We start from the raw sequence: 25,849 nt of genomic DNA, 5'->3' as shown, positions 1-25,849 counted from the left end.
TAGCAGAGGCAAACTATTATATATAGAATGGATAAACAACAAGGTCCTACTGTAGAGCACAGGGAACTATATTCAATATGCTGTGACAAACCATAATGGAAAAGAATATGAAAAAGAGTATATATATGTATAACTGAGTCGCTTTGCTGTACAGAGAAATTAACACATTGTAAATCAACTATACGTCAATAAATTTAAAAAAATATACGAATGGCTAAAAGATATAAAATACTGACAAACAATCACACATCTGCACAGACACACGCATTACAGATATAAAGCTGTTATTTTTGTTGAGAACTCGTTTAAAAATCAACTCGAACTTCCCTGAACGGTGGCCTTCTCTCTACCTCTCTGGCCTTCGCTACTGTAACTTTGCATCAGCCCCGGTCACTCCAGGTTGCTGACAGCAAAGGGCGGGTCAACTCACCAGTTTGCGGATTTCACATTCTAAGTTCTGAATACAGTCCAGCTTCCTCTTGCGGCAGCGCTGGGCCGCGATGCGGTTCTTGCTGCGCCGGCGGACGTCGTGAATGAACTCTAACTGCTCTGAGGTTAGCTTGTGCATCTTAATCATCATCTGGAAATCATTCCTTGGGAGATCTGTGATTTGATCTACAGGAAAGGGAAGTTTGACCTGGAACCAAGAATAACAGAACATGATTATGGCAGCTGGATTTTTGTTTTCATTCTGGCAGGTGGAACATCAAAAATTGGAAAAACCTCCTTTTTACAATGACCAACTACTCTGAAAACGACTGAAGCAGGCAGTGATTATTCTTTCCTGTTCAAAAATAAATAAGATGTAATATGCAGATAATCAAACAGAATGTGAGTACACACATTATAATGTGGTTATTATTCCTGAGATCTTTGAAGCAAACAGCATGGAAAATATTGGAAAATGTATACATTGCCATTGCTACAGCACTTTTGTAAGAAGGGCTCTATAGTTAGTTGAAACCTACTCCCATTGAGTCTCAACTCAGTAAAATGACAATTTGTAGACAGACATCAACTGAAGAATCATCTAAAACACTTGAATGAAGAGAGCACTGCACACCGTGAAGATGCTGGAAAGATGAAACAGTCAGTGTAATCTGTAGTTACAACAGCATAAGGGAGACATAGGGAAAGAACCTGGAGGGGCTATACCAGTATGATCTAGGAGTTAGAACTGGGCTTTAGTCCTTCCCGCCAGACGTGAGACTGCAGGCTGGTTACTTTACTTCTCTGAGCCTCAATTTCCTCATCTGCAAAACTGGGGCACGCTTTTTAGTTGCACGGTGCTATACACCCATTAGGGACTTTGTATTTTTGGAAAATACAATGGCCAACCCTTCTCACATTTTCTTTTACAACGTGATGTTGACCTTCCTCAGTCAAGAGGTGGGATGCGTGTTCCTGCCTCTTGACCCATACAGTGCAGCGGGAGTAATGGTGTGTAACTTCTGAAGCTATATCATAAAAGCTGTGCAGCCTCCCCTTAGGCCTCTTGGATTGTGGTCTCTGGAGGACACCAGCTGCTGAGCCTCAAGGACACTCAAGCAGCCCTGTGGAGAGCCCCACGTGGAGAAGAACTGAGGCCTCCAGCCAACAACCAGCATCACCTCACCAGTCACATGAATGAGCCACCTTGGACATGGGTCCTCTGGGCCCAGGCAAACCTTCAGGGATTGGCCCCAGACAACATCTGACTTCAACCCCATGAGATATTCTGAGCCAGGAGTGCTCAGATGGGCCACTCCTGAATTCCAGACCCATAGAAACAGTGAGAGATGTTAAATGATCATCATTGTTTGAAGCCACGAAGTTTTGGGGTGATTTGTTATGCAGCAACAGATAACCGATGCAGATACTATCAGAAAGAGTCCTACTTTCAAGCTCTTGACAAATCAAGGCAGGTAAGCATCATCCAAAGAGAGGACACTAGTCTTTTAAGAGATGGATCTATGTTCTCCTTATATTCTGTCACATGCTTCTTTACAACCCTGTGGCAGTTTGAAATCTTTCTTAGGAAAAGAACTGCTGTTCTTGTGGGCTTCCTCAGCACCCACAAGGTAGAGAACACAGGCCTGCACCTTCCATCAGTCTGCCATCGCCCTCTTCAAGACTACTGATGAGGACTTAGAGACTGAACTTATGGTTACCAGTGGGGAAGGGTGGAGGGGAGGGATAGTTAGGGAGTTTGGGATTGACATGTACACTCTGCTCTATTTATATATTTATTTTTTTTTTAAAAAAGAATTTTATTTACTTTGGCTGCGCCAGGTCTCTTAGTTGCGGCATGCATGTGGGATCTAGTTCCCTGACCAGGGATCGAACCCAGGCCCTCTGCATTGGGAGCGCAGAGCCTTACTCACAGGACCACCAGGGAAATCCCTACATACTGCTATATTTAAAATGGATAACTAACAAGGACCTACTGTATAGCACAGGGAATGCTGATCAATATTCTGTAACAACCTAATTGAGAAAAGAATTTGAAAAAGAATAGATACATGTATATGTATAACTGAATCACTTTGTTGTATACCTGAAACTAACACAACATTGTTAATCAACTATACTCCAGTATAAAATAAAAAAAGTAAAAAAAAGACTCCTGACAAGGCAGAGACTTGAGGGGTCAGTTCTGGTCCTGCTCAGAAGCTTCTGGAAGAGGAAGATTGCATGTTGCTTGGCCAAGAGACAGTGTTTCCCTGCTCGGACGGCTGAACTCCCGCTTACACTAGCGTCTGCTTTAGGTGGACCAGCAGATGGCACTATAAACCTAAACTTCCTTCAGGAGCCAGGCCAGCGCTGTCCAATGCAAACAACGTGAGCTGCGTGTGTGATTTTTACATCTTCTACTAGCCACGTTAAAGGAAGTGAAAAGAAACAGGTGAAATTAATTTTAATAATATATTTAATTGAACTCAATGGAGCTAAAATATTTTCAACATGTAATTAACATTAAAAATTATTGAGATATTTCACCTTTTGGGGGGTACCAAATTTTCAAAATCCAAAGTGTATTTTACACTTGGGGGTTCATTACAATTCAGATGAGCCTCGTTTCCCGGGCTCAGTAGCCACGTGTGACGTATGCCTCCTGTACTGGACAACACAGCTCTAGAAGACGGAACAAGTGGACTCGAGTGAACTTCAGTGACCAGAGAATCAGACTGGCAGGTCTGGGCTTAACTGATCAAAATATTTTGGGGTGAAGAAACCAGGTCCTCGTTACTATTCAGAAGCTGCAGCGTTATGTCCGGGTTGTTCAGGGGAGTGAGAGGGAGATATTTTATCGTAAGCTCAGGCTTTTGCTTTGGTTGCATCAGATGCAGGCAGACATGAGTCTGGATCCTGGCATTTGTGGCTCGTTAATCCCCAGGCACAAAGGCAATCCTACTAAAGATCTGCCTTCCTGCGGCTGGGTGCAATGGCTTAGTCAGGTTACTTCATAGCTCTGAGCCTGTTAGACGTGGCATTTGCTGAAGGATCCCAGTGGGTGCTCTGACTGAACTTCCATAGGGCGAACTCTGTCCCCTGACACCTGTCAAATTCTGGCCCAAGAGAGCAGAATCGCAACAGTGCACATGACACCATGCTCGGCTCAGCCCTGCTTTGGCCGCTAATGACGGGCAGTCAGGACAAACAGCTCCTTGTTTATGGACCCGGGAAAGGGCTTTGTCCACAGGCTGTGTTTGCACAGGGCTTATAATGATATGAAAGAATGTTTGATTTCCCTTTTATACCCTTTGGATAACAAACAGACACTCAGATCCTGGATGGTACCTAAATAACACAGAGGTCTGTCTGTTGGGGACACGGATGTTTCCACACCAGGCAGGAGGCTTGTTTGCACAGCAGGGGTTACAGCACTTCGGGCTTCGTGGCGTCTCCCCCTCTGCTGACAACAAAGCAATTCTGCTTCTGCTCTACAGTGTGTTTACTTATTTTCAGACAGAATATATACCTATAGCTCTGGCCACAGGGAAAGTCAAAAGGCCTTCTATACCAAGAGCTACTGTATTTTAAATCCTCCAGACAGCAAACATAAAACACTACGGAAACAGGACCCGAGGTTGACAGGAAAGAGGAAAAATCAACAATGCTGGTTTCAAAGTCCTTGAAGCAAAAGGCCATATAACATTTCAGCAGAGCTGTTGCAACTCAAGCTGCTTTGCAAAGAGGTCAAAGGAAAATCGTCAGCTATACACTTTCTTCCACATGAAGAAAAAAAAAAAATCCCAAACCCCAGCTACTCTTGTTTCTTTCGAAAAGGTGCTGCTACCCTTCTAGCTAGGGAGGACTTACCCCCAACTACCAAAGGGAAGCCCCTGACTGTTCTTGGAAAGGCACAGTGGGAAACTCACCACACCTATTTGTTGATTTCAGGGTAGTAAGTTCCAAGCTGATGGGCATCTTCCCCGGAGATGAACGGCAGCCGCAGACCCATTATGGAGCTGGGAGAACATTCCTTTCCCAGGCTGGCAGGCACCCACATAGTCCCCAGATGGGCTCAAAAGTCAGCTAATGTGACTTGGCCTTGGACCTTGAGAAGACTGAGGCCCTCCTGCCTTTCTTCTGGCAAATTCTTAGAACCCAGTGATTCCTCCAGGATTTTACTTCTCGGAGGTAGCTTAGTTTTCATTCCCAGGACACTTGTAAACAGTGAGGTGAGAAGATGGGGAGTCCAGCCAATCACCACCACCACCATTCGTCAATCACATGCGAGTGAGGCTCAGCGTAGAGACACAGAAGGCTGGCCAGGCTGCTTAGAAGGGCAAAGGCCCGAGGGGTCCGGGGCGCCGATGTCTCTCTAGACAGGTGCTTGCCGCCGCTTGGGTTCTCAGTGGAGACTCACTCCGAGAGTCGGGCAGCCTCAGCCTGTCTAATCTGCTCTGTTGCTGTCATCCTGGCCCCAGCACGGTACTCACTCTCCTCTCTCTGGGGCACAGCAGAAGGAACAGGGCAGAAGCTGTTTTCAGCCGGTACCCGTCCTGGCTGGCTCAGTAGTGACCAGAGGAGGGGATTAGACCTCCTGGGAGCTCCCTGAAATGAGTGGTCCCTACAGTGCCGAGGGGTCTCTGGCCCTAGGGGCTGACAAAAGGTGGGAAGATGCTGTGGCATCTGTACAGTGAAAGAAACCTAAATATTCCTCCTTGGGGGCCCGAGCAGGGGCTGCTGCTGGCTGGACCCCAGGTGCTTGTGCTTCCTTCTCACCAGACAGAAATCAGCTGCTCCCTTTCTCTCTCCTGCCAACAACTACCCTGTTGCTACCGCCAAAACCACATCCCCTCTCTCCCAGTAAAACAAAAATACCATTTACAAATTGTACAAGAAATATATAACTTCTAGCAGAAAATTCAATTATGAGACAATAGAGGAGAATAAAATTTCCACACCCAAACAATGACTCTCCTGCTCTGGTGGACTTCCCCGTGATCTTTGTTTCCTCTGTATACTTTTTACAGGGTTGGAATCAGACAGCACAATGGCTACCTCACCTCACCGTGCTTCTCAACACACATCTCACTCACCTGTTGTCTTTGGTGTGCTGGATGGGGGCTATTGGTGAAGCAGGACAGAGACGCAGGTGTTGTAGAAAAAGGCGAAAAAAAGCACCTCTTTCCTCTAGAAATCCCAGCGGAAGCTTGGTGGTCAATCTTCTTTCCTATCTCCTTTCTTGGTTTCACTATTAGATGTTGAGTAGAAGCTACAGAAGTTGGATCCCTTAGCAAGTACCCTGAGGACCGGATGGTGCAGTCACCTCTCCAAAGCCTTTAACATTTATGCTCTTACAAGCCCCTCAGATCCCTGTGAGTTGTCTTGGGGACAAAGCAAGATGCCCATTGGGCTGACAATTCTAGTGCTGTTGGAATGGCGACGGCCAGCTCTGTGCCGGGCAGATGCCAGTGACAAAATCTCCCCTGCCAAAGACACACTTCCTGCACAACTGTCCGTCTAACCTCTGTTCTTACGATCCAGTTTCTGAAACAAACACAGGACACCTGGAATTTAGTTGTGATGCTGCAATTACCTAGCTATGTGATCTCAGGCAAGTCTTTCCTTCTCTGTCCTGAAGTTCTTTGAGGATCTGGGAGTCAGAGGGAGATAATATCTGCCCTACTTAGCTGAGAGGATTGCTATGAAGAATAAAACTGGATAATAGATGGAGAAAGTGCTTTGAAAAGTTTGAATTGCCTTATGACTATGAAGTATTATTATTATTTTTTAAGGGAGAATTCTTTTTATTTATTTATTTATAATATTTATTTATTTATTTGGTTGCGCTGGCTCCTTAGTTGTGGCATGCAAACTCTTAGTTGTGGCATGCAAGTGGGATCTAGTTCCCTGACCAGGGATTGAACCCAGGCCCCCTGCATTGGGAGTGTGGAGTCCTATCCACTGCACCACCAGGGAAGTCCCATTATTATTAGTAATAGTACTAGTAGTCGTTGTGGAGTATTAGTATTTCTGTTTATCAGCCCTATCTTTCTTTGTCACATAGTTTCTTCTTTCAGTCATACGATATGCTTTGCAGTTGCAGATGCTAAGAGTCTTTCTAGACAACGTGAAAACATTGTTTTAATTAGAAATATGGCTGACTTCTATGCTGCCCAGCAAGGTTTTCTTTCTAAATATTAAGCAGACCAGCTACAGTTACTTGTAAAAAGATGCCTGATTCAACAAACCACAAAAACGACTGTAAACATTTTACATCCAACATACGTCTGGAAGCCAACATTTGGGTGGAAGACATAGAGTCAGACACGGCTCTTCTGAAACATTTCTGTGTTTGCTCTGGACATTATTTCTCCCTGCCCCGACACATACACTAACGTATACGTACGCACATCACCCTCATACACTTTCATCCCTCTTGACATGAAGCATGTTAATCAAGCAAGTCCAGGACTTCCCTGGTGGCACCGTGGTTAAGAATCCACCTGCCAATGCAGGGAATATGGGTTCAAGCCCTGGCCTGGGAAGATACCACGTGCTGCGGAGCAACTAAGCCCATGCGCCACAACTACTGAGCCCGTGCACTGCAACAAAAGAGTAGCCCCCGCTCACTGCAACTAGAGAAAGCCCACGCGCAGCAACAAAGACCCAACACAGCCAAAAAAATAAAATAAATAAAGCATGTCCAATTAATCAATGCTTTTGACTATGCAAATAAACTGTCTTCCTAGTGCTTCTTTATTAAAACCTACAGTTAATGCTTGTGGTACAAAACTATGTCACTAAGATGCTTACTACTTGGCAAATGCTCATGACTCTTCTATAATTTTCAAAATTTAAAAACGAACCTGTAAACCACAATGAGCTATCACTTTACACCACTAGAATGGCTACAATAAAAAAGATGAACAGTAACAAATGTTGATGAGGATGCAGAGAAATTGGATCCCTCATACATTGTTGGTAGGAATGTAAAATAGTTCAGTTACCTTGGAAAACAGTCTAGTAGTTCCTCAGAATGCTAAACATAGAGTTATCATAGGATTTAGCAATTCCACTCCTTGGTATATAACGAAGAGAACTGAAACACATGTCTACAAGAAACTTGTACACAAATGCTCATAGCAAATAATTGATAATGGCCCCAAAGTGGAAATAACCTAAATGTCCCTCAACTGATGAACGGATCAACAAAAATGGTATATCTACACAGTGGAATATTACTCAGCAATAAAAAGGAGTGAAGAACTGATACATGATAATGTACCTGGTGGGTACATCAAGGGCAAGGAGGAACTTTGAAAACGTGCTAAATGAAAGAAGCCACACACAAATGGCCAATATTGTAAGATTCCTTTGAAATGAAATGTCTAGACTAGGCAATCTATAGAGACAGAAGATAGTTTAGTAACGTCATGGGGAAAGGGAAGAGGGCAATGAGAAGTGATTGCTGCTGGATATTATGTTTTTTGGGGGGGTTATGAAAATATTCTGGGATTAGACACTGGTGATGGTCATACAACTTTGTGAATCATTGAAAACCACTGTTCATTTTAACAGAGTGAATTTTATGGTATATGAATTATATCTCACTTAAGAAAAGAATCTGTGTGAGAATACAGAATAAAGAATACAGAATGAAGAATCTGTTTGAATACAGAATTCAAACATTACAGAAATACATAGAAATTAACCTTTCCCTGTATTCCCTCTTGCCAACTTTGCCTCCCATTTTGTCTTATTCTCTATACTGCTTTTATTATTTATGTTTCTTTACAAAGTAAACTGGGACCTTGTTATATATACTGTTTATGTTACCTTTTTCACTTAATATGACCTGTCCATTTTTTCATCATTGGAAGAAAAAAATTCCCAAGTTGGGGACTTCCCTGGCGGTCTAGTGGTTAGGACTTCATGCTTCCACTGCAGAGGGCACGGGTTTGATCCCTGGTTGGGCAACTAAGATCCCGCATGCCGTGCTGTGCAGCCAAAAATAAATAAATAAATAAAAATTCCCAAGTTGACTTTTTAAGTAAAATAGCAAACCCAGAAGTCATAAAGAAAAAGATTGATAATTCGATTACATAAAACTTAAATTTTTTTTAAATGGAAAAAGACACTATAAAAAGTAGACAAGGAGAAGATATAGGATTAATATAAGAAAGGATTAATATTCCTATATTAAGGATTAAGGATCCTGTAAACTGACTAAAGTCAAACAACATACCCAAAAAGTGGATAGATGGCAAGTCCAGGAAAGGAAATACAAAATGGCGAATACACACAAGAAAGTTATCAACTTCACGAGAAGTCGTGTTTTGCCCATCAGATTGGCAAAAAACAAAAGGACTGGTGACCACTCCTACTGGCAAGAACGGGGGCAATGGACACTCATAAGTTGCTGAAGGATATGTGAATTGCTACAACCTTTTGGGAAAGTAGGTAGGTAGTATTTAACAAATGAGTATAACCTTTAACCCATTTATGGGACTCTAACCCACAAAAATAAAAGCACCACCACTAAACATGTTCACAAGAATGTTTATTGCACCAATGTTTGTAAGAGGGAAAAAACTGGAAACCGGAATGTCTGTTGATAGGTGATTTATGAGTCAATTGTGATTTATGGGAACCAGGGATATTAAAGAAGCATGTGTCAACCCTACACGATTGACCTAGAGGCACGTACACAGTAGACAGCTATGTGCAAAAAGCAAGCTGCTTAGTAATTACATGGCAAATGGTATTAAAATAAAACCCAAACCCCTGGAGATGCAAATGTGTGTTTGTATATTGCTGTAGGCACAGAGAAAGCCTGCTAAATTTGGTATGTTAGGGGCTGGGTATGCTGTGATTGATTATTTTTAAAAAGGAACTTAAAAAAGCTGATTGTTGATAAAGGACAATATTGTGCTTATTTAAACTTTCCTCAAAGCTGGCGAATAGTTAGGATGAGAAGTCAATGCTGGCGAGATAGGAGAGTTAAGAGGGTGTAACTAGAAATCAGAATATAAGGTAGGTTAACACTTTTCTTTTGATCTAACATTTTGGGTCTTTACAGAGGAAGGGAGACTGGGAGGAAGCCAGGACCCGTCAGTCTGAAGTACTGAACAGGTGGCTGGCTGGAGGTGGAAACTCTTCTTTTTTGAATTTTATTTATTTTTTGGCCATGCCGCACGGCATGCGGGATCTTAGTTCCCTGACCAGGGATCGAACCCGAGCCCCCTGCAGTGGAAGCGCAGAATCTTAACCACTGGACCGCCAGGGAAGTCCCCTGGAAACTCTTTTTTTGGTTTCTGGCTCTGGCATCTCTTTGGGGTTCACTTGGAAGAGAAGTCACCTGGAACCTTACACAAGAGCAGATCGGGGAAGAATCAGCCCAGGAGATGTTGGCTTCTGGATCAGTTATGATTCACTTTGTGAAGGGTTTGCCTTCAGTGTTATTACTGGAGACCACACTTCCACTGGGTCAAAGAAACTCCCCAAAGCAAAGTATTAACTCAAAGAGGAACAGTCATGCTAAGTCCCTGAGACAGTTCTTGCAAAACCTAATCTCTACTTCAGGAAAACTAAAAGGTCAAATTGGGAAAAAACCTTAGCTTCACTATAACAATCCTACCCAAAATGTACTACCGAGAGGGGCTAAATGTGATTCCCGAAATGACACAGAAATTTGGAAAATGTCTCTTCTTTCGAGACTGTTTAGAAATGCAAAGAACAGATCTATTTTTTAAAAGTGAAAATAAAAATATTTTTGAAAACAGCGGTATTTTTTGAGGGGAGACTAGTCCTGTTCATGACTATTTTATAGGTTGAATGGTTCTTCCTGTTCTTTTTTTTCCCTCCCCACCGACCCCAACCAGGGATCGAACCTGCGCCCCCTGGCGTGGACGCGCAGAGCCCTAAACACTGGACCGCCAAGGAAGCCCCGATTTTTCCTTTTCATCGATTCATTTAAAACTGAAAAGGTCTAAGGTAGACAAGTGATAAGGCCCGAACACAGGAAAGACACATGTGCTCTTGTTGGCAGCATTTAGTTCCAAGAGGTGACTTTAAGTTCTCTTTGGGGACATTAGAGAGACAAAAGGAGATTTATCTGAAACTGACAGGTCCTTAAACATGCAAATGTCATAAACGCACACTCCCTTTAGTTAATGGTGAGGCTCCTCTTAAGGGAGAGATATAAAGAAAACAAAGACTCAAAGGCATTTATCCTTTTCTGGAGACATCCTTGGCAAGGGAAATCGTTATGCCGATGGACCCAGCGACTGGGCTTCTGCAGCAGGGGTGCCTGTGAGTAATTTCAGGGAAAAAAGAAAACCTCCTAAATGTTGTGATCAGACGGAAAGAAATGAGTGAGGAAAGAGAACGCACAGCCTTTCACTGTTCTCACGAAACCTCAATCCTCTCAGGTCAGGGACACAGATGTGATGACACAGATGTGAGTCTGGCTCGGGGCACTGAGCCCAACCCTCCATCCCAAACCTGAGGGGATACAGTGTATTCAAATAGCAATAGTTTCCCATTCAAATTTCCTTTTTAATGACTTTTAGCTAAATTAAATCCTTTCAGTATGTTTCTTTTTCCATCTTTGCCAGGCAGTAACAGAAGAGCGGGGACCGGGCTAGCCAGAAAAAAGTGACCACAGGGCACTTCTGTAGTTGGCACAGGAAGTTTTGGAATCTATTTTCAAAACATGCCCGATCTAAAATCTTCATGTGCTTATCGCCAGCCTCGCAGAGGCTGAATAAACCGCACGTGGCTCTGTGAAAACCCACCTCACCCTGGGTGGCATTTCTGCTGTCTGGTTGGGTTAACATCCCTGTTTCACTAGAGGCTAATAACCAGGGAGTGCAGATGCGGGTGGAGGGCACTGGCATGATGAGGGCCACGCTTCATTTCCTCCTGTGTTTTTCGGAGAAGCAGCCCTCGGGAGGGACTTCTCACTGGGCTCGCTCTGTCCTGCTCCGGAGGCAGGTCTGAGACACAGGTGGCAGTCTCAGGTTGGTTCCTTGTCGATCAGCAAGACTATGCCAGAGCATGACACAGACACCCTCAGATCCTTCCGGGGGCCTCTCATGTTACAGGGGAAGGGGGGACATCTGAGGGTGTCTATTCTTTCTCTCCTTGGCCACGTGAGTCTTCCTCACGATGTGGCTGGCGTTGCTCCTGCTTCCTCTCCCAGCATTGGGAAGACGTAGATGGAGCCTTTGGGAATTTTTATCTAGAAAGTACTTTGCTTTCAGGGTGGACAGAAACCGCTACTCAACCCCACTGTTCCTAAAAATGACTCTCACCATCTGTGGGGAGCTTGGGAAATGACACATTATACAGCTATGAGTGACTGACAAGGGTGCTTCTTCAGTGACACTGGGACTGGGACAGATGATGAGCTGTCCATCACCTGCTTCGAAATGAATGGACAAGGGATGGCTCCAGAGTCCCATCTGACAAGGAAACTTAAAGGTGCCGGGAAAGCACCTGTTTAGTGTGGATCTCTCTAGTTTCAACCAGTCAGTTTTGAAAGCGATTCTATATTTTCCTTCACACTGAAGAGGCCAGGGGCAAGGATGAGGGTGAGGGGTATGGCATCCTTTCAAAGTAGACGGACGGGAAGGAGAGGGGGGCGGGGATCGGGAGCGCCTGCGCACGCTTTCAGGCATTAGACTGACTGTTTTCACTAGGCACTTTGCCTCTGCTTGTTGAGTACTGAAATCTCTATAAAATTTCAAGTGCTTTCTAGGACAAAGTGGTTAATTTGCAATCGCCTGGAAGCCTCCTGCCTCTGCGGATGAGGGAGACAGTCCCTTTACTGTAACCTTTAATCTTGACAAACAAGAACAACCTGGCAGTGGTGGGGGGCAGGGAGAGTCCAGATAAAGGACTGAGGGTGGATCACATGCTTGAATTTAGTCGGGTTCCCTACCTCCTGGCCCCTGTCCTGCACAGGACACGACTCACTGTCTGCTTCGGAGAACGATCCGGATTCGTCGCTGGAGTTGGTGCCGTAAGACTGCTCACATTTAATCTGGGGTCGGACTTGGTTGTACATTCCATCTCCCATCAGGCCTGGTTCCTGATGTTCTGTGGCCAGGAATCTGGCTCCCTGGGAACAGGGCGAGGAGGAGAACTCGCAGAGAGGCAGGCTGCAGGGTGAGCCCCCGCTCCCGTCTTCGGCGTACGAGTAGGAGGAACACGAACTCGAAGTCCGAGTCCTGGCCTCCAACGGGGGCGAGCGAGGGCAGACTTTGATTGGCACCGGGCAGCTGGTGTTGGGCCGCATCCTTCCTGGCAAGTGTTCAGCCATCAGCCCACCGTGAGGGTAGGCCTGTGAGCTGGGGAGGGACTGGCCAGTCCCCACCCACAGGCCCTTTGGCACCGGCTCGGAGAGGTCTTTGTCCAAACCGCTTACCCCAGAGTACGAGTGCGCCGCGGTGCTCACTTGGTCACAAGTGCTGGAGGAGAAGATCACACTTCTCCGGTCCAGCTCTCCTTCCTGTTTACAGAACGCCTCCAACCCAGGCCCCTTGAGGGGGGACCCCACTGTGAAGCTGGACGCGTCCTTCTGGCCCATGTGGGGCTGTCCGTAATTCCCTGGGAAAGGGGCGTAGTCACTTTTAAGGTCACCCTGAGTGATCCCCTTGTCAAAAGGGCACGCGGAACTCCTGGCAAAGTGCTGCTGAGAGGTACCGGGCAGGCCGGACAACTCCACACTTTTTGTTAGGCTGAACAGAGACCTTAAGCAGGAGGGGGAGGACGCGCCCCTGGACCTCTCCAGGCAGGCGGCCCCGGCAGGGGGGGCGGGGGCGGGCGCGGGGGCGGGGCGGGGCTGTTTCCGGTCCATTTCCACGTCCCCGGCTCTGTCTCTGACGTCAGGCTCATCTCCAGACAGGCAGAGCGTGATGCTCTCTTCTTCGTTCTCTTCGCTGGGCGGCTCGCTTTTAATCTGCCCCATGGCAAGCCCCGGCTTGAGGCTGTTGCCAGAGTTCTCTTCACCGAATGTGCTTGCAAAACCTGAGGTACTGTGTGATGATGCGTTATAGACATTCTTGGTACATGCAAGCTGGTATTTCTTGTATCTGGGGTACTGCGTTAATGCGTCCTTTGCCGCGCTCTCCTTGGTGTCCGCGGGCACGTCGGACTCCGGCAGCAAAACTTCTTCCTTCTCTGCTACTGGGATGGCAGTGGCCTCAAAGCTGATGGGGTCTGGAAGCATCTGGTCCCTGGGGCAAGCCATCTTGGCCGTCTCCGAATCCATCGTCTCCTCCTCCTCTTCTTCTCCGGCGCTGTTCTCACGGTCCTCGTGCGGGCGCTGGCACGCACCGTCCTTTCGGCACACAAACAGGCCATCCTCGCTGTTCAGGAGCTGGGTCTGCAGGAAGCTGAAGCAGGAGTCCTCCAGGTTGTGCATGCGCAGGAACTCGGCACAGCGGATGACCTCGCGGATGTTTTCTCTGCTGAGTAACAGCTTGGCGGTGTAGGCGAACTGCAACAGCGGCCCAAACCCCCTGGCCGTGACCTGCAAAACAAACAGGGGAATTGCCGACCGTTACCATCAGCACTGCTATTGTCCCGAATCCCTCAGCTGAAGCAAGATAACCAGACAGCGCTAATGTCCCAGGATAAAGACTGCAAAGGAGCAATTAATCTCGTCCTGGGTCAGCAGTGATTCTGCTTCCAGTAATTAGGGCCTGTCTCGTGCATGCCAGTGCGCTACTCATCACGACACACAGAATTGAAAATCATCAGGGTCAAGTGGCTAAACAAGATGACAGTGGGTTCAGTGTTTACACTAATGAAATATCCTGGCAAAAATGCACGGTAACAATGGGAAGCCTATTAATTTCCCTCCCCATCCATCCTGTTGAAAGCCACTGTACGTCAGGAGTGCTGTGATACTTCTCACAGCTCACTCGAGCCAAAGAAAGCATTATAGTTTTCTCGTCAACTGCAGAACTAGCAATATGGCCCTGTTAGAAACCGGAAAGTCCACGGGGTTTTGAAAATAGTTTTTCCCTCACAAAGTTAAAAAGAGACGTTGAAAGCAACTCCTGTGTTTTGCTCATTCATCATGGTTGCTAGTTGAGATGTTCCAGTCATCACGTCATATCCCATCTTACAATGATACTAGAGATGACAGTCCAAAGCAGCGTTCTCAAAAAGAAATTAACTCCTGGCCCCTAAAAAGGGTGGAGGGTGGTTAGAGCTAAACAAGCCGGCTGTCATTTAAATGGCTGAAGTTGTTGAATGGCACAGGACATGGGCAACTCCTTCCCTAATTATAAGCAGCAGCTTTGCCACGCAGCTGTCTTCTTTCCTGGTAAATCTTCAGGGGCTGAGCCTACTGTCATGTGCCGCTTGTCCATTACACATTTTCTGCAGATTGGAAACGTGCTATTTATGCACAGCTTGTGTACACGCGCATGCCTGCACGCACACACACGCTGAATGACTTAGACCATTAGAAATATGTTGCCCAAGGCCAGTTGTTCTTTCGAATGAAAATGGATTAAACTTGCCGGTGTTCAGGGCAGGCTTCCTTACCCTATACACAGAACCCACGCATCCTCTACGTTCTTGCAAGCACTGCTGACCCTATAGGGAAGGGAGGGGAGGCAGGTCCATGAATCATGTGTACAAAACAAATGAAAGCAGAGGTCATGGGGTCCTTGCTGGAAGCTACAGTAGCAGTGACTAAAAAATATCTGCTAGGGGAATAAGTGCAGAGCGAGACGAACCCGCAGGCTTTGGAGCTGACTGCCACGTGGATTGAATTCAGGACAGCACGCAGAGCCCAAACTCTTGTGAGGACCTATATCTGCTGTTCAAGATTCAACGCAGACATCAACTCTTCTGGGAGCCCTCTGCAAACTGCTTAGAGAGCGAATGACACCATCCTCTCAGCCCCCATATGCCTTCCCCAAGGGCAGTGCTCATTTTATATCACTGCATTCTAAGGGAATGCCTAGTAAGGGAAATTTCTTAGATACATAGCTGAATGGAATTTTAATTGTTAATATTTTTGAAGTACTTTAAATACAATTCAAAAAAAAATTCTCCATCAGATACTGAGTCCTGAGATGTTTGGTTTAAAAAAAAAAAACACACACAACGAAAACCCATGACTGCAAGACCCACATTGTAGTTCTACAAGGGCGATCATTGCCATCTCTCTTTATTGTACTTAATTGTGTCAGTTTCTACCGGTAGACAGCAAAGCTTCTTCAGATGAGGGATTGTTTCACTTCTCTTTGTAACCCTGCACCTAAGGAGGGTCTCTAAACATCTGATAAAAGCTTGTATATTACTGAATATGTCTGAAGTCTAACTGTGTCCCTAACATACAACTATAGTGTCCAGAAGGTGACAACACACTCTGCTCGGTGAGTGCTGTCTCAAATTACTTTTGGAGCAAGGCACTGTGTAAACCAACAAACTATACCAATTAATCAATGGCAGGCAGGGGTGCTTATTTGTCACGTCCCTTAGCACCTATATTGAAAGGGAGTTCACCTGACCTATGCTTTCATTTTACTAAGCTGACATGGCAATAGATTCAGCAAATGTCTTTTTAATGTACTTTTCTCCCAGGAACCTATAAAAGGGAGTGTAAGGTAAGGAAGTGCATATTGATAAGTAACCAAAGAAGGTTGATGACAATGTCACAGGACCCATTTCTTCATTGTAGCATGGCTCCACCACAAAGAGAAAATGGCAGAATCAAGGCAGAGCTGACCCCTCCATCAGTAAGCACCTTCTGCTCCGCTCCTAGGCAATCTGCCAATTGTAGAGTGGATAATACACATCTTGAGTTTTTGTTGTTGTTTTTTTGTTTTTTTGCGGTACACGGGCCTCTCACTGTTGTGGCCTCTCCCATTGCGGAGCACAGGCTCCGGACGCGCAGGCTCAGCGGCCATGGCTCACGGGCCCAGCCGCTCCGCAGCATGTGCGATCTTCCTGGACTGGGGCACGAACCCGTGTCCCCTGCATCGGCAGGCAGACCCTCAACCACTGCGCCACCAGGGAAGTCCCACATCTTGAGTTTTGGCAGATGCGCTCGTTATATGGGAAATCGGGGAAACTCATCTTGATGCTATTTATGTTTTTTTTATACAGTCCTCCTCATACTCTCATCCCCATTTCTTTTTTATTTTGATGCGGTCTCAGTAAGCTGTACCACTATCCCCCGCTATGGCTGCTTTTAAAGAAAATTGCTAAAGAAGCTAAGGGACACGCTTGAGGATCACTAGAGCAGTCCTGGGCATCACCACCTGCCTCATGGCAGCAAGGAGCTGCAGAAAGCTTCTCCGCTCAGGGCCAAGCTAATACTTAAATGTATGAGTGGGTCCAAGGATGCCAATAAGCACAGTCTCCACATCCCAAATCAGTTCATTGATCCTTTGGGGGCTCAGGAGACATGATGAGCTTGAAATGATCGTCACATGGTCATGAACGAGTCATGAATAAAAACAGGGTCGTAAAGTGTCATTCAATCCCAGGTCAGAGAAAACGGTGTCCTCACCATGGAATTTCAAGAGTCCATAATTAGCTCTTCCCTCCTGCAAGTTTAAACCATGCTTCATCATATTTAATTCTGCTAAATTTTGCTCAGCTTCTGCGCGCAGGGCTTTGTCTAGAGAGTCAGTTACTATTCACCAAGCTCCCGCTAGCACCCAGCACCGTGCTAGCTGGTTCTCCTAACGCACTGGAAGGCAGGCACGATTGCCGGTGTTTTGTAGACAAGGAAACTGAGAAGCAAGGAGGTGAAGGAGTGCGTCCAAGGTCCTAGAGCTAGTAAGTACAGAGTTGGGATTTCAACCTAAGTGCTATGGAAAATGGTTAAGTACAAGACTCAGCCTTGTGCTCAAGAAACCTACAATTTAGCTTTGAAGAGGAGATAAGAACAATAAGTTAATTTTCAGGAACCACGTAAATCAACAATGGAAAGGCAAGATGACATGATCAGTTGTCAACTAAGAAATCCTGACCAGTTCAGGAGAAGAGGAGACTGCTGAAGTCTGTGGGATCCCTTGAAGCAGGGACTTGTAAGCAGGACACCTGGAGTGTACTGAATTGCCCCCGACTGGGTCCGATCGGGGTCAAGGGTTGCTTCGATACAACGGGTACCTTCTGAACTGCCACTACTGTCCCTTCCAGGAACCCATCTCTGGTGCATTTCAGCCCAGTTGCAATAGCTCCAAATACACAAAACAGAAAGTGGGTGCCCACCACACATGCAGGCCAGTGTTAAAATAGGCAGTGGCTTTCTAAATATTGGTTTAGCCTCCATCTTGAGTAGCTTGCACTGTCTTTCCATTTTGAGGAATCATTTAAGCTCACGTACTCAGAAAGCAAATATCCAGGTACCGGCGTGAACCTGCATGTTTATGAAACTGGGTCCACAAGCCTGCGTGGTTATTTACTTTCTGTTTGTAACAAGTAAGGCTCTGATAATGGGAAAAATAAGAGGGGGTAGGAGATGGAGACTCACCCACAAAACTAATGACCATAACAATGTTATTTAAGAAGGTAATGATCGGGGCTTCCCTGGTGGTGCAGTGGTTGAGAATCTGCCTGCCGATGCAGGGGACACGGGATTGAGCCCTGGTCTGGGAGGATACCACATGCCGCGGAGCAACTAGGCCCGTGAGCCACAACTACTGAGCCTGCGTGTCTGGAGCCTATGCTCTGCAACAAGAGAGGCCGTGATAGTGAGAGGCCCGCGTACCGCGATGAAGAGTGGCCCCCGCTTGCCACAACTAGAGAAAGCCCTTGCACAGAAACGAAGACCCAACACAGCAAAAATAAAAATAATAATAAAAAAAGGTAATGATCATCAAGTTACAGTGGAATGAAGTGATGAGAAATAGCAAGCCAGTCCCAGCTCACTGGTATTAATGGAGCTGTGTTCCACTGCTCTCAGGGAAGCAGACATACCTAGGCTAAAAATCACCGGTCAGGAATGGCCTAAAGGAATGATAAACAAATGCAAAATACAGTATTAGGGGCACCTGGGATAATAGTCTTGCATTTTGAATGGAATCTTTTGGTTGAATCATTCTGAAGAGTGTTTTTTTATCACATTATGGTTCCATAATGTGCAATATACCTTGTGCTACAGATGAGACTGGCTCATGTACTGGGCAGAATGGAGGGTGCCCTGGGGGACTAAGACCCGTGAGAGGTCAGGAAGTAATCCCGCCTCGCTCTCTGGCTGCTCCCAAGGAGGCGGTGACCTCATCCAGCATTCGGCACACACAAGGCGAGTGGCTCTGACCTTTGGGTTTAGGGCCTGAAAGAAACAAGGTCAGACTACCAGACTCGTGCACTGTGGTGTGAGTCCACATGCCACTCATGGGTTGAAAATCTGACCCACTGAAACTATGACCCTCCACCCTTTGTTCCCTTGGGTTCTGATGTATCATCTCTCTGCTGTGGAAGAAAGGAAGATGAAATGATGAAAACGCAGCTGGCAGAGGGCACGCTTGGGTGCTGTTTGCAGAGCCGGGGAGCTCACTCCCTCAGGACGTGGTCCGTGTGCTGCTGGACAGAGCTTGTGAAAGGAAACTTCTAACAGGTTTGTCACTCTAGATTATTACAGGGATCAGGCATCTGGGCTTCAGGCATAAACTGAAAACAGGGTTTGGGAATATTTATAAGTCTTGGAACAGCATTTTCTACTCAAGCCATGTGATGAAGGTCTTCTCTGCTGGTTCTGGCAGTGTATATTCATGGCTGCAGCACTGAGCCCATCTACCCGAGCCTGATGTGATGGGTCAGGAGATCTGGGGACTGCGCCCCAGGAGAGGGGTGGCACGCTGCTCGAGGTCCCATAATCACAGCCTTACAAAACACGGAATCTTTTATTTTTAGCAACATCATGTCCTAATGGAGCTGGATCTCTCCTACACTGCTGGAGCAGGCGAGAGGAGGTAACAAAGCTATGCCGAAGGGCTTTTGAAAACACTGACTTGGGTCGTATTTGCACAGCAAGGCACTTGTCAAATAAGGAAAACAGCACCAGTGACAACTCACTCCTCCCTTCCACCTCCACAGTGCACTGCATCCCATTCTGCAGGCTGAAGACTGACTTAGCGACGAGGCATCGCTTCCAATCTTAATTTTCTATAATTAATATCCATATTATCACTTGTTTCTCCCCAAAGCAGCATGCTCTATAAGCATACTATATTCAGGATGTATTTGTTAAATTAACCTCACTATTTCAACAAAGCTCCTGGTTATTTTGGTACTAGTTTTAGTCAATGATACAGCCAGACCAAACAACTTGTTTCCATTCCTAAAGTAACAATACAAAAACTAAAGCAAGTTGATTATATGTACAAGTATATAATTTCATGCAGTGGGTTTAAAAAAAATTTGTGTTAGTGAATGTGGCTTAAAAGCATGAACTTAAGTGTCTTTTCTCCCCTGTGCAGGCTTGAATTTGCAGCCACAATACAAAGTTCCTCTCTTTTTTGTAAATCTGTCCCTGAGATTCTCTATGTGATCATTCAGTCATTACTATTTTTTGTTTACTCATTCATTCACCAACCATGTTCTGGGCACTGACTGGGCACTGGTGCACTGTGTGACATCTGAGGGCACCAGCTTTCTTCGATTCCAATTCCAGCTCTATGATGTACCAGCTGGGTAACTTGGGCTTCTTACTTAATCTTTCTGTGCTTCAGTTTCTCCAACTGTAAGACCAACAGTGCCTGCCTTGTAGTAAAACCTATGGAATAGCTTCTAGCATTGAGTAACAGCTATTATTATTGCTGTTATTACAAAAATGAATAATATATAGTCTCCTTTTCCAAGGAACTAAGAGGGTGACCAGAGAGACAGATGTTCAACACAAAGGTCTACAATGTAATCGAAGTATGTAACAGGTATTTGCAGGGTGCTAAGGCAGGACCAAGCTGGGGGTAGTAACTCCTAAGAGTGTCAGCGTAGCCTTCCTGGAAGTGGTGACCTTTGCCCCAAGTATTGAAGGCTGAGTTGAAGTTCATTAGAATAAGTCAAAGAAGGGCCTGGCTCACTCCCTCATCTCCTTCAGGCTCTTCCTCAAATGCTACTTTCTCAGTGAGTCCCTTCCTGGGCCTCTAATCACAACTCCCAGCACCAGGACTGGCTACATGATTTGCAGGATCCAGTGTAAAGTGGAAAGGTGGTCCTCTTGCTTGGAGATTCAGAACTTGAAGATGATGACAGGGTCCTTCTGAGCAGGGGACCCTGGGCAATTGCATAGGTCGTAAGCCCTTGAATCTGGCCTTGTCAACACACATTTGCTACCTATGCCCTGCAGTTGAAATGGGCTCTGCTCCCTGATCTCAGTGGGGTGATGGCATCCTAGGGTAGAGCCAGTGAACTCCAATTGAGTGAAACTCCACAGGCTAGCTGGCACAGCTACTGGGATCAGCAGTGTAGGTCAGCGGTGACTGGCAAGATCATGAGTATCTTGGACTGAAATACATAGTCAGGCCACGAAGGTACTTTTTGGTTGGTGAAAAAAAAAGAAAATCATGTAGGTTAAGTGGACAAAGCCCTGCTTGAGTCTCTGTGATAGAGTCATCATCCCACACTTGAGTCAGTTCACAGATCCAGGAACTCCTGAGGAAGGATCCTATAATTATCCAGGTTGCTGCTATGATTTCTTCTGTCACAAGGGTTTGCAGAAACATACATCTGGTAGTTTTCCTACATCATGAACTAATACAAACTTTTTTAACTAAAAAACTTTAACAAAAAATTATTCAAAAACTGTTTAGATCAGAACCAAATCTATCTATATATCCTTCTCTGCCTATCTATGAACTAAAGTAGCACTAGTTTAATACAAATGTAACAGGACAGTTTTGTCTCTTAGCCTCATGCCCCACTCTTCTTTTGTTTCCTCCCCACTTCTATTGAGAAATAATTGACATACATTCCTGTATACGTTTAAGGTGTACAGCATGATGGTTTGATTTACATATGATTACCACAACAGGTTCAGCCAACATCCATCTTCTCATCTAGATACAGTAAAAAGAAAAAAATTCCCCTTGGGATAAGAACCCCTAGGATTTACTTTCTCAGCAACTCTCCTATATGTCATACCTACTCTCCTAATGTTCCCCTTTCTAATGCTGAAGATGGGAGTTTTTATTTTTTTATTTATTAAATTTAAAAATATTTAATATTTATTTATTTATTTAGGCTATGCCAGGTCTTAGTTGCAGCATGTGGGATCTTCATCGTGGCATGCAGGATCTTTTAGTTGTAGCACGCAGACTTCTTAGTTGTGGCATGCATGCAGGATCTAGTTCCCTGACCAGGGATCGAACCCAGGTCCCCTGAACTGGGAGCTCAGAGTCTTACCCACTGGACCACCAGGGAAGCCCCTGAGGCTGGGAGTGTTTTTTTTTTTTTTGCGGTACGCGGGCCTCTCACTGTTGTGGCCTCTCCCGTTGCGGAGCAAAGGCTCCGGACGCACAGGCTCAGTGGCCGCCCAGCCGCTCCGCGGCATGTGGGATCTTCCCGGACCGGGGCACCAACCCGTGTCCCCTGCATTGGCAGGCGGACTCTCAACCACTGCGCCACCAGGGAAGCCCTGAGCCTGGGAGTTTTTAAACTTTGTTTCCCAGGCTCCTTTGTCAGGTGATTTACTCTGTCAATAGGGGGCACTGGTGGGAGATCAGAGGTAGGAGGAAGGAAGCTGTGGTTCCCATTTCTTGTTCTCTTTCTCTGTCCTTCCCTGGTGGGGTGTCTGGAAGTGGTGGTCTTCTCCCCAGGTGCAGCCCCTCCTGCATGCTCAGAGGTCCCTTTTATCCCTCCAGCCCGGGGAGTGAGAGCTGCTTCTGTCCATCATTAATCACTGGGTTAAGTCTCCTTCCACTTCCTGTTCTTTCAGTTTCCCAGCACCTGTGTAACCAATTCGCTGTCTTACACCCCCTCTATTTGAAACACCTGTCATGGTTTCTGTTTCCCTGACTCAGTCCTCATCCATTTTACAGACAACGAAGCCAAATGAGGTGAAGCCCAGAAAGCTCAGAAAGGTGAAGGGATCGTCCCAAAGTCACGTGTCTGGTCAGCCAGGGCTTCAACTCAAGCCTTCTGACTGCAGAGTTCAACTCTCCTGCTCCTTTCATACCAGTTGCTGTCTCTCTGAAGTAAACCAGAAAAGGAATGATATTTCATATTTCAAGTTTTATTGCACTCTCTAAAACATTCACTTTTATACAGCTCTATCCAAAGAAGTCTGGCCAACTGAATGTGGTACTTCCCGGGTAGGAAGAAGGGTGAATCTCACATTTGGTTCTATCGTTATTTACATGATTCAGATTCAGCGTCTAGATTTCTCCCAAAGAATGAAGCTAAAAGTGCTAAGTCCCTTTCCTGCCTGGTAAAACCTCGTAAATCTAGGGAGCTCTTCTATCGCATAGGAATTTGATAAATCAGCAGCTTCATTTCTTGGAATCTGGGAGGCATCAAAGCAGAAACGCCTTTCTGGCGGGGAGCCATGTGGGACCAAAGCTTTGTTCCAAATGAGAAAGGCAGCCTGATAAAGCTGATGTTTAGGGGGCAAGTCACGTGGCCTCTGCCTGTGTCAGCTGGCTCAGAATTATCAGGAGGCTACGTAACAGCTGGAACTGCCCCTGAGGTATTTGGTTGTCTCAGGTTGATGAGAAAAGGGAAGGGGAAGCAAGCATTCATTATCGTCTTTCCTGGGAACTGGCAACACCTTGGCCCCGTGGAACCTTCATTTCACCCGGGTGATTTTACCCCTCATCTCACTCCTTCATGTGTGGCCTTCATTATTTTCTCATTCAGCTACAGATGGTTATATTTCCAGGTAAGCGATGGGCAAAAGTCCTATGTGATTCAAATGTAAGGTACTGTATTCATATTTACTCTAAAAGCATACAATGAAAACAGAAAGTCTCTCTTCTGAAAGATTATATAATGAAGCTCACGGAGTAATTTTTAAAAATTCAATTTCAGTATAACTGTAGATCTTAAAATAGGTATAAGATAGTAGTAACTTTTTACGTTTTTCAGTGTAAAATGAAAGTGAAAAGCAACCCACTCACTGGTAATGTAGTAAAACCTGCATCTAGGTTTACAGTTTCATTTGAAAAACCACCTCCAACAGAAAATTATTTTCAAAACGATTTAAAAAAATTACCTATTTTCCATCTGAATGACCCTCTCCCCTCTTTCAGGAAACCAATGATCTTCGTAGACAAGAATTTTCTTGAGTCAAGGTTTGGTTTTACCTCCTAGACCCCTCTAGTCCTTTCAAACCAACCAGCAACTGTTTGATGTTCAACCAGAAAACACAAAGCATTTTTTAACGCTTCTAGTCTTGAGAAGTTCAATTCCTCATCAGAACCTTCTAATGCTTCTTCCTATTAAGCCAAAATTCCCATCCCTGAAACCTAACCAGTTATAAGCCCCTCTCCCCTCCTCATTGCCCCCCTCCGAAACATCTTGAGTTTGACGTCCCCAGCAGATACCTGGACTGAGTAAATGCTCTAGTCACTGAAACAGAGGACAGAACGGTCACCTCCCTCCATCTAGAGCCTATTTTCTATGAATGCAATGATTTATTTCATTGCCACTTGTTACTTATGGTGCTACCAGTTACCATCTCTAAGCTTTTTGTTTCTAGCACATGCTACTGACAAGCCACGTGTCCATTTTAATCTTGCAAAATTGATTTCTTGGCCCAAGAGTGTATACTTGTCTAGATATTCAGAAACTGTTTTTTTATTATATAAACTGTTCTCCTTTTCATTTTTTTGGCTGTGCCCCGCGGCATGCGGGATCTTAGTTCCCCTACCAGGGATCAAACCCGCACCCCCTGCAGTGGAAGTGTGGAGTCTTAACCACTGGACCGCCAGGGAAGTCCCTCTAGGCAAACTTTTAAAGATCCACTTTCTTCCTTTTTTTGAAAACTATAATGCCATTGATGCTTTGCTGGGCTCCACAGTTTCTCAAAAATTTTGACCTTAACAAGTTGTACCATCATTATGCCTATTTTTTTTCCTGTACTTTGGGATCTTCAATTCCTCCAGACTGGGGGCCTAGGCGTTTTCTTCTACCTGGGGTTTCCATTTCTTTCTCCAAGTTTTTCTCAGTTTTCCATCTAATGAACATTCTCCATGGCATACAATACAGAGGTAACTCAGGGCTCTTTGTCATCCTCAATACTAAATGCTCAGCCCCAAGAAGCAGCTGTTGGGTTTCCTCGTCTTCTTGCTCCACAGAGAACAATATATTTGTTTTCCTTATCTGTCCCTCTTTGAAAGGTCTCCACTCATTTGGGGCTTGGGTTTTCTTGATACTGTTTTTGTGGGTCCATATACCTTTTCATAGTCATTCATGTTTTTCTACCATTTAAAAAAAAAAGAAAATTTAGCTAAACAGAGAACTGCTGGCACAATTACCCTCCTTTGTTGAAACAAAAAAGGTCCTCGTCTGAACTTTGTTTTGGGCATTCATAGACCTCCTGAGTCATCTTTCCCTGCATATGTGCAATTTCTACATTTCTCTTATTTAAAAAAATCTCTCAAATGGTCATGAACCCCAAAATAGAAAACTCCTAAAAGAAAACACAGGGGAAAAGCTTCATAACACTGGATTTGGCAATGATTTCCTGGATATGACACCAAAAGCACAGGCAACAAAAGCAAATACAGACAAATGGGACTATGTCAAGTTTAAAAACTTTTGTGCATCAAAGGACACAACAGAGTGAAAATGCAACTTATGGAATGGGAGAAAATATTTATGAATCCTATATTTAATAAGGGGTTAATATCCATAATATATAAAGAACTCCTATAACTCAACAACAACAAAATAATCAAATAATCAGATTTTTAAAAAAGGCAAAAGACTTGAATAGGTATTTTTCCAAAGGCGATATATAAATTGCCAACAAGCTTATGAAAGATGCTCAACATCACTAATCATCAGAGAAATACAAATCAAAACCACAATAAGATGTCACCTCATACCCACTAGGATGGCTACTATCAAGAAAGGAGAAAATAAGTATTGGCAAAGATGTGGAGAAATCTGGAAGCCTTGTGCGGAGTTGGTGGGACTGTAAAATGGTGCAATCGCTATGGAAGAAGAGTATGAACATTCCTCAAAAGATTAAAAATAGAACTACCATTTGATCCAGCAATCCCACTTCTGGGTATATATCCAAAAGAATCAAAAGCAGGAGGTACTGTACACACCCATGTTCACAGCAGCACTGTTTACAGTAGCCAAGAAATGGGAGCAACCCACATGTCCATTAGTGGATGAATGGATAAACAAAATGTGGTGTATATATACAATGGAATACTGTGCAGCCTTAAAAAGGAAGGAAATCCTGTCACATGCTACAATATGGATA

The 25,849-nt window shown here is 45.1% G+C and overlaps 1 protein-coding gene across 3 annotated transcripts in view; it reads right to left on the bottom strand.

Annotated features, from left to right (window-relative positions):
* The window catches only part of BACH2 (BTB domain and CNC homolog 2), a 359,882-nt gene that overhangs the window by 9,386 nt on the left and 324,647 nt on the right, over positions 1–25,849 (bottom strand). For all 3 annotated transcript variants that reach the window (XM_067702565.1, XM_067702566.1, XM_067702564.1), the window contains exons 5-6: positions 12,380–13,972; positions 431–637 (exon numbers count right to left, since the gene is read on the bottom strand). In XM_067702565.1, coding sequence (XP_067558666.1) covers positions 431–637; positions 12,380–13,972 — 1,800 coding nt within the window. The remainder of the gene's footprint in view (positions 1–430; positions 638–12,379; positions 13,973–25,849) is intronic.

The sequence above is a fragment of the Pseudorca crassidens genome, chromosome 13 (assembly GCF_039906515.1).
Source record: "Pseudorca crassidens isolate mPseCra1 chromosome 13, mPseCra1.hap1, whole genome shotgun sequence".
Taxonomy (NCBI): Eukaryota; Metazoa; Chordata; class Mammalia; order Artiodactyla; family Delphinidae; genus Pseudorca; species Pseudorca crassidens.
The sequence above is the reverse complement of the archived record's forward strand: the minus strand, read 5'-3'. Positions and strand labels throughout refer to the sequence as shown.